General features: G+C 40.6%; 1 protein-coding gene across 7 annotated transcripts in view; it reads left to right on the forward strand.

The window, feature by feature from the left end:
• Positions 1 to 15,324, forward strand: part of slc2a9l2 (solute carrier family 2 member 9, like 2) — a 49,759-nt gene that overhangs the window by 18,470 nt on the left and 15,965 nt on the right. For 6 of the 7 annotated variants that reach the window (XM_048188982.1, XM_048188977.1, XM_048188980.1 and 3 more), the window contains 9 exons: positions 3,388 to 3,512; positions 3,683 to 3,828; positions 4,856 to 4,988; positions 5,228 to 5,415; positions 5,811 to 5,921; positions 6,676 to 6,777; positions 6,908 to 6,983; positions 10,208 to 10,335; positions 10,555 to 11,335. In XM_048188982.1, the coding sequence (XP_048044939.1) occupies positions 3,388 to 3,512; positions 3,683 to 3,828; positions 4,856 to 4,988; positions 5,228 to 5,415; positions 5,811 to 5,921; positions 6,676 to 6,777; positions 6,908 to 6,983; positions 10,208 to 10,335; positions 10,555 to 10,782 (1,237 nt within the window). In that variant the 3' untranslated portion in view covers positions 10,783 to 11,335. Of the gene's footprint in view, positions 1 to 3,387; positions 3,513 to 3,682; positions 3,829 to 4,855; positions 4,989 to 5,227; positions 5,416 to 5,810; positions 5,922 to 6,675; positions 6,778 to 6,907; positions 6,984 to 10,207; positions 10,336 to 10,554; positions 11,336 to 15,324 lie in introns of those variants that run through there. The other variant, XR_007184666.1, reaches the window with a different exon arrangement.

The raw sequence follows: 15,324 nt of genomic DNA on the forward strand, positions 1-15,324 counted from the left end.
TTCTGTCCTGACAAAAATGTTCTTTTAGGCTTTCTAATATTAAAACACCCAGGATACGCACACCTTTCAAGCGCGAGTTTAAAATATTCTAACTGACCGACAGAGTGAGTTTTTTTAAGGCGACCCTTATTTTAGAACGTTTGCCCTTATTGTTTCCATGGCGACGCGTGCGTGTCACGAGCGCTGAACGTAGCCACAATAACACTGTATGAGAGATGGATTATTTTGTTTTTCCTTTTTTATTTAAAATATTCGCAAACTTGCTTACATGTCTTCAACTATATGATATTCCGATTCTCAAATATGTGTAAGTGAGTGTGTTTTGTCGTTTAAAAACCTTTATAAATGATATTTATCTTGATCTATAATGCGAGATGGGCGCCGCCATTTTAGTTTGCGCTGCAGTTCACAGAGTTCTGTCAGTCTGATTTACAGCAGGTGAATACGTCAGTTTCTTCTGAAATATATGCAAGTAAGTGGCTGGTGAACTGGAAGAATAAGAGAGTTAACTTTATAGTTACTTAGACCCATTATGTGTGTCTGATATGAATAAATGTCGGCAAATTATATTTGAATTCACTGTTTATTGATGCTTCCACTGACGTCTGACATAAGTGTGTATTTTATAAACTCCAAATGTATTGTTTAATGGTGCTTATGCGTATTTAAATGTCTGAAACCTTAAAAGAAACATTATGTGGCTGAAAACACTGCATAGCTGTGATGACAAGAGAGCGCGCGTCCGTCTCGCAGCCAGAGCGCGAAAGCACAGTTTGAATCTGGCAGTTATGTGACGTCGCTGAACATTCTAAATCCCATATGTGGAACCGTACGCCCAACGGCACAGAAATAAACATCCCATATGTGGGAACGTACCGCTCAAAGGGTTAAACAATAAACTGACACAAAGACATTTGAATATGTGTATACGATCCTCCTTCCGCACATTTGTAATGTAAAGGTGCGTTCACGTGGCCTCGTAATTCCTGTAGTTACGAGATTCTAGCTTGTAAAAAGCGTTCACGTCCTCGTAGAGCTCGTAATTACAGCTTGTAACCTGGGAGTTTTCTGAAAGCTCCCAGATATACCACGTGGCCGCGCTGTACCACCTGACCGCGGTAGATTCATTTAGGTGTCGACAGTGCTGCCATGGAAACGCATAATTCCCAGTTCAAGGACCAAAAGGACGTGAACAGCTCCGAATATAACGTCACGTGTTGTCATTTCAAGATTCCGGTAAATACGAGGTGACGTGAACGCAGCATAAACACTGACTCGATACTTCCGCCTACGTCAGCCGTGACCTTTTCAACGTAATTGCGTAGGCTATTACGTGACGTGAGAAAAGAGCAAGGCCAGCATTTGTGCTTATAAAACTTAAACTTTTTTATTTTTTTTTAAAATGACCAGTCGTTTCGCTAGATAAGACCCTTATTCATCGTCTGGTATCGTTTAAAGCTCTTTGAAGCTGCACTGAAACTGCCATTTGGACCTTCAACCATTTGGTGCCCATTGAAATGAATGATAGGCTATGGAGAAAAATCCTAGAATGTTTACATCAAAAACCTTCATTTCTTTTCGACTGAAGAAAGAAAGACATGGACATCTTGGATGACATGGGGGTGAGTAAATTATCAGCAAAAGTTTATTTAAAAGTGGAGTAATCCTTTAATGGTTTTTATACTGTACAAACTGTACATTCTCTCCTCCTCCTCTACCTCTACTCCTAAACCTAACCATCACTGTCTGCATTTTTACATTTATAATAAAACATTGTTTAGTGTGTTTTTAAAGCTATTTTAAATATGAAGACTCATGAAATGTCCTCATATTTCATGTTTACGTCGTAATACCAGTGTAATACACATGACATTATACACATTTGTGCCCTCATGAATCAGAAAAACACTCTCTCTCACACACACACACACACTCTCTCACACACACACACATGACGACAGTGTTGGGCAGAAGTGGAACAGCGTGAGTCTAAAATAGCAGCTGGATCTGTATGATGTTATTTACTCAGCATGAGCCAAAATCCCTGCGGAATGTTTATAGTCCGTGTTTAAATCCAAAGCTGCGAGATATTCCGGATCTTCCAGAGTTAACAGCAGGAGCGCCGGGGCTGAACCCGAGCGCCTGGATCAGTGGATCAGCTGACAGTGACGGACACACGCGTCTGTAGGTCACCGAGAGACCAGAGCCTTAGAAACCAGCCAATCACAGAAGGACTGAACACACACACACACACACACACACACACACACACACACACACACACGGCTGATTAACTCTGGGAACCGCTGGAGAGTGTGATCAGATCAGATCTGACTGTCATTCACAGTCCTGCTGGATCAGTTTCTCTTTAGCAGAAAACCACAGAATGAAAGTCCGGCCTTTATTACATTTCAGATCAACGATTCCCGAGTGTTTTTGTCATTCTGAGATTTTAAGTTAATATTTCAATCATTTAACAACACGTGTGCATGTTCAGGGTCGCACGTCCTGATTTTGCTGAGTTAGATGCGTTACATATTTTGTTGATCCTGGAACAACATTCTAGTCTGAAGATTTAGTCTTCCTATCCCTACCCATAAGTGATCCCAAAAATCAGAGGGAAATGATAGATGAATAACACTGATGTAGAAACACCAATTCATGATTTTAAGCCTAAATCTGACATAATCTGTAAACTTGTCCCTCAGATCTGATTGGTTGATTTGAATGTTGTTCCAGGATCAGGTTATGCGTCACGGTTCTCTGATATCAGTTAATGGTCATGTGACATGCAGCTAAACTAATAAAATATATTATTTTACGGTTCTTCTCCGTGTTTGCGATGCTCTTCATCGGTGCGGTGACAGCTGAGAGCAGACGAGCGGTCAGTCGCTGTCAGGCCGCATCAGACGTCTGCAGGAACACCTGATGTCTGCAGAGCGGGAAGACGTTTCATTGGCTGATGCCTGAACACTAAACAACAACAACACAGCGGCGGCGTTAGCAACAGAGACAGAGACTGTCAAATTCACTGACCAATTCTGTGTGTGAGTGTGTGTGTGTGTGTGTGTGTGTGTGTGTGTGTGTGTGCTCTGGGTGAATCTGTTGCTATGAGGTTGCTAAGTGTTTTCTTCCCGTCTGGTCTGTAGGGGTTTTTGCATCCAGCAGGTGAAGGGCTGCGTCTGTAAAGCGTGACTTTACTCAGTAACGTCTGTCAGATAGTTTCAGATGTTCTTCAGGGTTGAAGATTTTAGTTTTGTTGTTCTTGAAGAGATCTGACTGCATTTATTTGTTCATGTTCGTCAGTTTTTACTGTTAAACATCATGTGATTGATGGACACTGTTTGTTTTCATACAGTAGCAGCATCTCTCTGTCTGTGTCTGTAGGAAAGGAACTCTTCTGGCCAATAATGCTCTGGCTCTGATCGCTGCGCTCCTATTGGCTCTGGGAGAGACGGCCGGATCCTTTGAGATGCTCATCATTGGTCGGTTTATCATCGGCATGGATTCAGGTCAGTCCTGATTGGCCCTAAAAGAAAGTATCAAATAATCAGCCAATCACAGTGAAACAGCTCATGGGATTTCTGTAATATCTGTTGTATATAAATGCATTAGTGCAGTCAAATCGATTAATCGCATCTAATATAAAAGTTTATTCATATAATATGTGTGTGTGTGTCAGGTGTGTCTCTCAGCGTGCTGCCCATGTATCTGGGTGAGATCTCTCCTCGGCAGATCCGCGGCTCCATCGGTCAGTTTCACGCCATCTTCATCTGTCTGGGTGTTTTCATCGGGCAGGTGCTCGGACTGCCTGAGATATTCGGACAGGTGAGTCTACAGACGTGTGTGTGTGTCTGATAAAAGCTTGGAATAATCCAGGCTTTCCATGACTTTTGCAGGTCTAGAAATCACACTTTTAAAATATACATATATATGCGTCCTCATAAGATCTTGATCTGTAGTATTTTTAACTGATTTTTCAAGCTCTGATTTGAATCATCTGAAGTCTTCGGCTGGTTTAGAGGGAGTCTGGAGCTCCGTGTCGTGTGCGATCGGACAGCTGTTTCTGTTGGGGTCGTGATCTGAATCCGGCTCTTGTCCGTCCACATGATTGTCCAGCATGTCCGAAAGCATGTCGTGATCTGCGGTGTCAAACGCAGCAGTGACCGTCTGCCACCGTCTGACCCGAAGACGTCTGCGGCCGCCGGCGGTGTGACGCGATCATCCGATGACTGCGTGTTCTGCCTGTCTGAAGGATTTGTTCTCTTCCACAAGCATTAAACTACTACAAATCAAGATCTTTTTCTAATTTTATTCACATCCTCAACACAACCAGGATTCACGCACCTGGATTAATGAGGAAGCCTCATTTTAAAAGTGTGAATTGTAGCCCAGCAAAAGTCAAGGAAAATACACCTTGTGATCGATTATTTATAATGAATACATTTATCATGTATTTCTCCTTTCATTTGGTGGATTGAAGGTAAAATTGTTGCATGAAGGTATTTTTAATCTTATACATTAAAACAGAACTTCATCAATGGCCACTTTATTAGGTACACCTTTTCAACAGCTCGTTAACGCAGATGCGTGGCATGTTGGTGTCAGACGGGCTGGTCTTTATTTCAGAAGATGCTGATCTACTGGGATTTTCATAGAGAAAAGATAATGATAGTTTCAAAATCCTCAAATGCATCACTGTAATCTTTCTTTCCTAAGAACATGTCGCTCTTAAAACTTCTGGAGTTATCGGTCAAATCGGTTGACCTTCATCCTCCGGTCATATCACCTGTGTGGGACTGAACCTCAGACACGCCTCTCTGAAGGTCTCCTCTGCTCTGATGTACTTTTGCAGGAAAGCAGATGGAACTTCCTGTTTGCTTTCTTGGCATTTCCTGCCCTGCTGCAGCTGTGTGTTCTGCCGTTTCTACCCGAGAGTCCGAGATTTCTACTGATGGAACGCCGGGATGAGGTGGGAGCAGAAAAAGGTGAAATGTTCTTTTATAACTCGTCATCAAGGTCAGTATGAGGAGGTTTGGACTCTTAAAACAGTCTGAGATCAAACGTTCTTCTGCTTTGTTTTAGTTATTGTGGTTTTCTGTGTCCTTGATGTGATCAAGTGTGTTCAGACTGACAGAACGAGGCTGAGCACGTCATCATCATCATCTCAACATCACATCACAGTTCAGTTTTCCCTCATGAATCCATGTGTCTGTGTGTGTCGCAGCGTTCCAGGCGTTCCTGGGCCGTGCAGACGTGAGCCGCGAGCTGGACGAGGTTCACGCTGAGAGTCGCGCTCAGAACACGCAGCGGACGGCGTCTGTGATGGAGTTGTTCCGGAAGCGTTCGCTCCGCTGGCAGCTGATCACTGTGATCGTGGTCATGAGCTGCTATCAGCTCTGCGGACTAAACGCCGTCAGTTCAGCATAGGAACATCACTGCAAACACTGCACGGGTCATCACACACATCACACATGTGCAGTCTGGCTGCTTTATGCTGTTGTGGACACTTTTGGCATTATCAGTCTTTTTATCAATTTATTGTGTCCTTGCTGAATAAAAATATAGATTTCTAGTTAAAAACTAGGTGACAGTAAAAACTGCACTTTAGTTACTGATGCAGCCGTGAGGATGAAGGTTGTTATTCACCCATCCAGAGTCAAGATCATATTAACATTAATAGTAAATTTAGTAAGTTTTCTACTACCTGACAGCTGTACAATGACCCTCATCACAGCTTTATCACACACACACACACACACACACACACAGACGTGTGTTTGAAGCTCATGATGCTCTTGATTCTGTAGATCTGGTATTACACCAACGGGATCTTCGAGGAGGCCGGATTCGAGAAGGCGCTGATTCCCTACATCACGCTCAGCACGGGCGGCATCGAGACGCTGGCCGCCATCATATCGGTGAGTGCGATGAAAACGACGACAGTGAATGAGGACAGATGGTCCAGCAATCATTGAACTGAATTGATCTGAATAATGACTCTATTGTCTTCTGTAGAGCTGCTTTACATCTGAATCTGAATTAGCCTCATATCTGAGTAAGTTTTGAGGTTTGTAATGAGATTAGGGGAAAAGGGGAGCATCTGGTGTTCAGACTCGTGTGTTTTTCCTCTCAGGAAATCAAAGACTGATCTGCCCTGTTAGAGCAGGACACTAAATCAGAGAGCATCATGGGAATTGCGCATAAAGAGCAGCAGCAGCACAATGGAAGTGACGAGAAAGAGCTCCGGCAGCCTGTTGACGTGTGATAGTGAGTGACGTCCAGCCGCGCTCGCCGCCGTCCCATGATGCTCTCTGATCAGACATGTCACATGAAGAGATATATTTCGCTGATCTTGAGTGAATGGATCACTAATCACAATGAACACAATACTGACTCTGTGTGTGTGTGATCATGTGATCAGGTTTTGTGTCGACGGACCACAGGTCAGTCTCAACGCCTGATGTCTAAATTGAAAAACACAACATATTTAAAACTGTTTATGCATTCACATTTTAAAATGCTGTTGAATAAAATATTAAATAAGTAATTTTTAAATTGAAAGTAAAATTAAAAATGTTTATTTAATTCATGTCCTTTACTCATAATCAGTGACTCAGGAGCCCATAATGGTGAAAGAAGCGACTGTAAGATGAAATGAAATGTGTGTTTCAGGGTTTAGTGATTGAGAAAATCGGTCGGCGGCCGTTACTGATCTTTGGATTTTCAGCGATGGCTGTTTTCTTCAGTCTGCTCACGGTCTTCCTGCATTTTCAGGTAAATAACAATCAGATACACATTAAACACTCACTAAACACACACAGATACTGAACTCAAGCCTGTGTGTGTGTGTGTGTGTGTGTGTGTGTGTGTGTGTGTGTGTGTGTGTGTGTGTGTGTGTGTGCAGGACAGGTTCTCATGGATGCCGTATCTCAGCTTCACCTCCATTCTGCTTCTGATTGCTTCCTTCTGCTCCGGTCCAGGTACAGACATGTGTGTGTGTGTGTGTGTGTGTGTGTGTGTGTGTGTGTGTGTGTGTGTGTTCAAGTTATTTTTCATTAGTATGGTGATGGTAGTGCGGTCAGTCGGAGGCCAAAGGTCACAGCCCTCTCTCGGTTCTCATCGCTGGGGTTTTTGAGAAAAACATCTTAAGAATATAAAGCAGATGTTCTGAATAAGATGCGGTGTACGTCCGCTGACCTTCAGAAGGATGTGATGTCACTGAATCTCTGATAGACTGCTCCAATATACAGTATGAAATGAAGTGAACAGTCATATGAATATGAATCGAGAAACTGTGGCTGTTTCCAGCAGATGGTTTGCATCTCATTTGCATCACTGTCTCCTGACTGGGCGACAGGAATAAATATTAATGTGCACACACACACACACACACACACACACACACAGGTTTGTTTTGCTATCTCAGTGAGGACTCTCCATAGGCGTAATGGTTTTCACATTTTTAATAAAACATTGTTTAGTGTGTTTTTAAAGCTATTTTAAATATGAAGACTCATGAAATGTCCTCATATTTCATGTTTATGTCATAATATCAGTGTAATACACATGACATTATACACATTTGTGTCCTCATAAATCACACACACATCTGAGAGAATAATGATGGACATTTGGAGGATCAGGACTGACGCATAATAGTTAAAACTAAGAGCAAGTTATCATTTTAATAATTTAAACATAACAATGGGCAAATTAATAGATTAATTAAATTACAGAGATTAAATTACAGTTAAAATGTAGTTAAATAATGTTAATGATGTTAAATAATAATAAATTAAGTCATTTTTTATTTTTTATTGAAAAATAAATAGATAATTAAAATTGTTTATTTAATTCACATTCTAAAATGTTCTTAAATAAAATGATAAAAATTAATGTCATTTTAAATCGAAAAATTATTAGACATTTAAAACTGTTTGTGTAAGTCAGGTTTTAAATAAAATAATACATTAATAAGCCATTTTAAAATGAAAAAATAATAGACATTTAAATCTTTTTATGTAATTTATGCTTTAAAATGTAGTTAAATAAAACAATAAAATAATAAATTAAAAATCATTTTTAGGTGCACATTTTAAATTGCATTTTGAAAAACCATTTGTCAGTCGAGTTAAAACAAGCGCTTGGACACTGATGAGAGCAACCAATCAGATTTCAGCTCGATATCAGCAGCCTGTCACTGAACAGCAGGAAAGAGATGAATTTCCCTGCACACCTTTGCATTATTAAATCGATTCCCTCATTTTCTTCTGAAGCGTCAGTTCTAGTCGTCCGTCCGTCGCAGTTTCCCAGTTTAGACACGATCGTGTTCCTGAGGACTGACGTCTGTGTGCCTCAGTGTGGGATTCTGGGATTCAGTGTGTGTCTGAGCTGGAGGTGACGTGACGTTTCTTCCCTCGGGATGAAGAGGAGAGTGTGTGCAGGTGCTTCATCCGCGCACTGACATCACCAGCTCGCTGCCGTTTATGTAATGATGCAGTGACCCGTGTGTGTGTGTGTGTGTGTGTGTGTGTGTGTGTGTGCAGATTATGGCCATGGCAGTTCGTGTTATTAAGGGACTGATCCAGATGTGCTGGAACTCAAATGTTTCCTGCTGTCCAAAAAAACATTAAAGCAAATGTTTAAAAATAGATGTGCCGCTCAATCCGTGTCAAATCCTCAGGACACGAGCTGTGAGGACACAGACAGACGGCTGATCTTCTCATTCCTCCATTACACTGATTCATTGTGTGTTAAAGCAGCAGATCTGTGTCGATGTTCCTCCTCATTCATTCATTTGTTAATTTGTTCATTCATTTCCAGCTAACAAAACTATACTCTAAAAACGTTTTAAAAACATTTTCATTAACTTATGGAAACATTATGAATGAATGTTCTCAGTTATTTAAATGTTGCTTAGGTTAGTAGAAACATTAAGTGAACATTCCATTTTATAATTTTAAACATTAGATGAACATCCAACTAAAATGTTTCAGAAAAAACATTCCATGAACGATGTATAAAAAATGTTTTTGTGCTAACGTTTTGAGAACGTTATTAAAGACCAGATAACTTAGTATGAACGTTCTATTAATGTTACTGGAAAAAACATTTGTTCCGTTTAGAGATTTAAATGTCAGTTTTGTTTCATTAAGAGATTTAAAGGGGGGGGGGGGGGTAATGCTATTTCATGCATTCTGACTTATTTACACTGTTGAAGAGTTGCATTCTCATGATAAACGTGCCCGAAGTCTCAAAACAGGAGTTGGACGTATGATGGAGTATTTCTGTGCCACTTCCGGTTTCAGTAAAGGATTCTCAGAGTTTTTTTCAAGTGTGTCCTGAATGACGTCAAAAGAGAGCGGAAATCCTTGTATGGGCACTTCTCTCTGATAATCGTGCACACACACACACACACACACACACATCACCCAGAGCAGAGCGAGATCACGCCCATCAACACGTTTTGTTCGGGATACGGAAGCCGAGAGATTTTTCAACAATGGCTGTGTCCCAATTCAGGTGCTGCACCCTTTGAAGGCTGCATACATCATCGAGGCAGTCTCATTTAAGAAAAATAAGCGTTAGATTGCAATGTAAGAAAGAAATGACAGTATTTTACACCTCACAATGAATATCAGTCAGTTTTATTATTAAATATGACATCCTTGATGAAGTATTCAGCCTTCAAATGCGACCTCCGGAGGACACAGCCTCTGAAATGAGACGCAGCTCCTGTCACCAACAGAGTGTGTTTTTGGTTGTGAGGGAAAGATTACCTTTTTCAGCTTCCCAAAGAACTCAGCGTTAAGGGAACAGAGGATGAAGTTTGTTTTTCTGGGGAAGCAACAGAGTTGTGCACGTATGTTTGTTTGTTCCCGGGATTTCGGTGATGAATAAACAAGTCCCAGTTCGGCTCTGGATTTGCAGATCGCAAATGCATATAATGTAAACAACATGAACGTTTCTGTTCCCTTTGTATTTATAACGATCTCTCGTGACTCTTTAGCTCCGCCCACGGCACTGACGGCAGACACGCCTCCAGGAGCTCGGCTTTTTTCGGAAAGACTCGGTTTAGCGTATCTATCTTTTATAAATATGATAAAACTGAGATTGGAAGAAATTGTGTGAAGAGATTCAGTCGTAGGTGAGAGTAGACGGTTCTCCTCGTGTTCATGTGTTGACGGATGTTCTGGTGTGTTAGGTGGCGTCCCGTTCGTGTTGACGGGGGAGCTGTTTGAGCAGTCGTATCGTCCGGCGGCGTTCATGATCGCCGGCACCGTCAACTGGCTCTCGAACTTCGCTGTGGGACTCCTGTTCCCCTTCATACAGGTGAGACTCATGCTGCGTCCCCTTACTATCCGTCCTAAGTAGTGTTCGAAATTAGAAGTAGTGTGTCCCAAATCGTAGTATGTTGAAATGAGTATTCCAAACATACTCGGACGGTCTTCCAGTTAGAATAACACATTGCATGTTGGACGAGGATTCGATGTGTGTGTGTGTGTGTGTGTGTGTGTGTGTGTGTGTGTGTGTGTGTGTGTGCTCCTGTAGGCGGCGCTGCAGACGTTTGCCTTCCTGCTGTTCGTGGTGGTTTGTGTCACCGGAGCCGTTTACCTGTTCGTCGTTCTGCCGGAGACCAAAAACAAGACCTTTGTGGAGATCAGCCAGAGTTTCTCCAAGATCAACAGAGTCGCGGATCAGACTGACGAGCGAGAGATGCAGGACGTGCTGGACGCCAACGGACTCAAGTCTGACGTGGAGATGGAGAGCTCCTTCTAACACACCCTGGACATGATGTCATTTCCTTTCTGAAATGATGTTCAGCTCGTTTTTATGATTGAAGAGCGTGTTGTTTTTTAACCTCAGTCGTTTTGAATCGGATGTTTGACGTTTTACACGTTTCCTGTGTGTGTGTGTGTGTGTGTGTGTGTGTGTGTGTGTGTGTGTGTGTGTTTCTCATGTTCCTGTACGACAGTAAAGCCCACAGACATGAAGATCCAGATCCAGTGAGTTTGAGATTCTAGAGCAGCTGCCTCAAGACAAACCTCAATTTTAACTTAATTTCTGCATTCATAATGCTTGATTGAAATTATAAAAAAATATTTACATAATACATATTATATATGTTTTAAAAAATAAAAGTCCATTAGACTCGATTTAAAGTGCTGTTTCTGTGGAAGTCCGTTTCCGCCACATAAGAAACAAATCATGTTATATTTTTGTAAATCATAATTATGATGTAAAAATTCAGAATTATGATATACTAAGTTATATTTATGAGATGAAAGTGAAACAATCACTGAAACTTAGTAAAAGTGTTTATTCCAGCAAATATCAAATATCTTTTTTACGCTGTAAAAAACTCATGTTCTTCCTCAGTGTTTCTGTCTGGTTCTCCAGCACAAACATCTAAACATTCTTAAATCAAGATTCATTTACTGGAGAATTAAGATGACTGAAGATATAAAGTGTTCATTAATGAAAACCCACATGGAAAAAACCTATATAAACATATATGTTTCAATATAGGTTTTGATATAGGTTTTTAATATATGTGACATATATAAAATTGGCCGTTTTCCTATATTATATGTACATGTACATATATACACACATATATATGTACACATATGTACATATATATATACACATATATATATGTTACATATATTTTGTTATACATTTCCTTCTTTTCCACCATCTTCATACAAGAAAGAATTGACCTTGTAAATGTTTCTGGAAAACGTGTAGATATCATAGTTAATATATCATGTTAATATATTGCCATAGTTAAATTCCATAACATGCCAATTACATGTGATACCAATTTCACGTGTTCGCACATAAGTTCTTGCAGAATTTTTTTCGTTAATTCTTAGTTTTTGCCTTGATAATAGAAAATATGAGCTAGGCATCATGTATGACAGTCAAAAATGAGATATGAGCTACAAAATGACCAGATCCTGCCATTAGCTATATAGAAGACATATCTTGTATGTATAGGGCTTATATGTGGATATGAAGAAGCAATACAGGAGACCTATATTTCCTGTATATGCACATATATGCACCTCAATTTTGCCTATATGTGGCATATATACGCATATATCCACATATAGGTTCTTTCCATGTGGGAAATGTGTCAAAATAAAGTGAGTTTGTGCTTCAAACAAGAACAAATATCTGCCAATGGAGAAAAATAAACTATGGCTTTCACTGTAAATTAAAAGATGACTGTAAAATTTTATTGGAAAATTACATGAAATGTAAGGCGTTTTTTTTGTGCATATAGTACAGGAACTTACTGTTAAATGATTTCCAGGTTTTTACTGTAGTATTTTTATTCCCTGTGGCGCACACACACACGGGCAGAGAGCATTCTGGGAGATCTGTGTGAGGAGAATCTCACCTGACATCCTGTGAGACTGAAGCGTATCCAGGCCATCAGCCCGTGTGTGTGTGTGTGTGTGTGTGTGTGTGTGTGTGTGTGTGTGTGTGTTTAAAGCTCCCAGCGGCCGCAGCTCAGATAATGATGTTCAGCAGCAGAATCACAAACTCCAGCCGCCTAAAGACAGACAGAAACTCAAAACACCGTCTGAGGTTTGATTCATGTGAGATCAGACCTTCAAACATCAAACGCACAGACAGATATTGACGCTTATATTAACATGATTCATTTTATCCAGAACAACTTATGAATTAGTAAAGCGCTGATGTTAATTTACCAACAATGCATTTCATCTGCTGAGAGGGAAAAACTGCTTAAAACAGGAACAAATATCTGCCAATGGGGTCAGAAAATAATCTTGTTTTTCCTTTGAATTAAGTTTGACTGACAGATTATTATTACTGTAAGCTCATTTAAATTTGATAATTTTTTTAGAAAATAAGTCATTTTGCTTCTCCAGTAAATTTTGATTTCTAAATGTTTAAATGTTTGTACTGGAAAACAAGACAAAAATACCGACTAGGAAATCAATTTTTTTCCGTGCTGCTCTGTAACTGAAATCATCCTCGTATAAAAATCACTCCCTCCGACTGCCGTTTCCATGCAGCAATTGCGTTTCTAATGGGATTTTGAGCTGGTGTTCAGCTGGACTTCACGAGCGTGTCGTAATGTGGAATCACATCCAGTGTGTCCTGATGGATTCTGTCCGTCTGTGTCTGTCGTCACAATACAGTGTGTTTCGGAGTCTTGGAAACCTTGAGATGAGACTCTTCTGGAGCTCGTCCACCTGCGACATTGACAAGCACAAATGTTCATTTGAATACGTAATAGAGTTCAAGCTGAAATCATTTAATATGATCATAATGAGATCCCCCATATCTCTAGAATTGAACCATACAGGGCCTTAAAAATGGAAATACCAAAAGAAAAGTTCTCAAGATATTTTGAGTTCTTCTTGAGTCACATGCAATCGAAAAGTGCTTTTTTCCCATTTTTGAACTGTCACCATTGGCATATAATACAGCTTCTGCTGCTACAATAACTTCCAAAGTTTGAACAGTTTTTACTCTACCGTTCTTTTTTTATGTACCCTTGAGACATCACGCAGAAGCCTTATTGCACCATCAGCCCAATTCACGCCTATTATTCTCAGTCTCCTGCGAGGGTGATTTAATGTGGATAAAAGTGCTTCATACAAGAACTGCTGCTCTGAAGAAATCCAAAATCTGGGCAGTTTTTACTTTACCAATCTTTTTTTATGTACCCTTGAACTTGGTATATTAGACAATACGCAGAAGCGTTTATTGCACCATCAGCCCAATTCGCATTAGTTATTCTCCATCGTCTTTGAGGCTGTGTTCAATCCGACAGAAGACCTTCACACTAGGGCTACTGCTCTGAAGAAATCGAAAACTTGGGCAGTTTTTACTTAACCATTCTTTTTTTATAGACCCTTAAACTTGGAATATTAGACAATTCACAGAAGTGTTTATTGCACCATCAGCCCAATTAGCCTCTGTTATTTTCCTCCTCTTCTGAGGGTGTAAAATCAGACATAAGTGCTTCATACTAGGGCTACTGCTCTAATGAAATCCAAATTTTGGGCAGCATCAATGTTGTTATAGACCGTTGAACTTGGCATCTTGGACTTTGCACAGTGCCCCTTATTGCACCATGAGCCTAATTTGTGTTGGTTATTCTCCGCCTTCTTTAACGATGAGTTCAAACAAACATTAGTGATTTATACTAGAGCTACTGCTCCAATAACGCACACATTTTGAACAGTTTTTACTCTACCGTTCTTTTTTTATAGACCCTTAAACTTGGTATATTAGACAATACGCAGAAGTGTTTATTGCACCATCAGCCCAATTCAAAGTACACCAAATTGTTTTCAATGTCAATAGAAGTCTCAGAAATGTCCTCATTTAGACAAACATACGCATGTTTGCAGCTGTAAACCTGATTTAATGCCTTTAGGACAGAGAAACGGGTGAATCCTGCTTATCCTGAATGACAGAGAGACGGACAGACAGCAGAGCACTCAGAGATAATGAGAGCGCTCATAAACACTGACACTTCATCTGTGTGTGTGTGTGTGTGTGTGTGTGTGTGTGTGTGTGTGTGTGTGTGTGTGTGTGTGTGTGTGTGTGTGTGTGTGTGTGACATTGAGGCGGCCGCTGCTGATTGGACGAGCCGCTCACAGGTGATTGGATGTGGCTTCAGCGCTGGTCAGACGGATGTTTGTAGGTCGAGGCGTCTGCGCAGAGGATCAGCCGCTTGTGTTTCTGTGCTTTCATGGATATGATTATAGAGAGACGGCGAACGCTCTCGAGGGACATTAAAGCCTGAAAAGCGTTCATCTGCAGTGAGAGAATGACGTCTGCCCACATTCACAGTGTCAAATCACATGACAGACATCATGAAGATATTCTGACTTTTTTTTGTTTGTTTTTGTCCATACAATGCCAATGCAAGTCAATAGGGTCCGATGTTGTTTGGTTCCCAGTGTTCTTCAAAATAACTTTTGTTCTGCGGAAGAAAGAACATCCGGAACAACTCGTATAACTTTAAAAATGAAGCTGAAATTGGTGAAACTATTGTGATGATTTCCAGTAGTGTCATATGATTATCGTGTGTCTGAGGTCACCTGTGGTTCTGCTGCAGGAATGCGCTGCTATTTTTCATGAATTATTTCTCTGGGATTAGATTCCATTAGGAGGTCGCGGTAATCCGGTGATTACAGTGTTCCCCCTCCCGCAGGATGTGTCGGCATCCGCTCTATTACACAATCTAATGAAACAGCATCTCTAGACGGATGACAGTCACTAATGAAGGAATAACTAAGAGTGAGTTGATGAGTTTGAGCGACT

Source organism: Megalobrama amblycephala, linkage group LG4 (assembly GCF_018812025.1).
Source record: "Megalobrama amblycephala isolate DHTTF-2021 linkage group LG4, ASM1881202v1, whole genome shotgun sequence".
Taxonomy (NCBI): Eukaryota; Metazoa; Chordata; class Actinopteri; order Cypriniformes; family Xenocyprididae; genus Megalobrama; species Megalobrama amblycephala.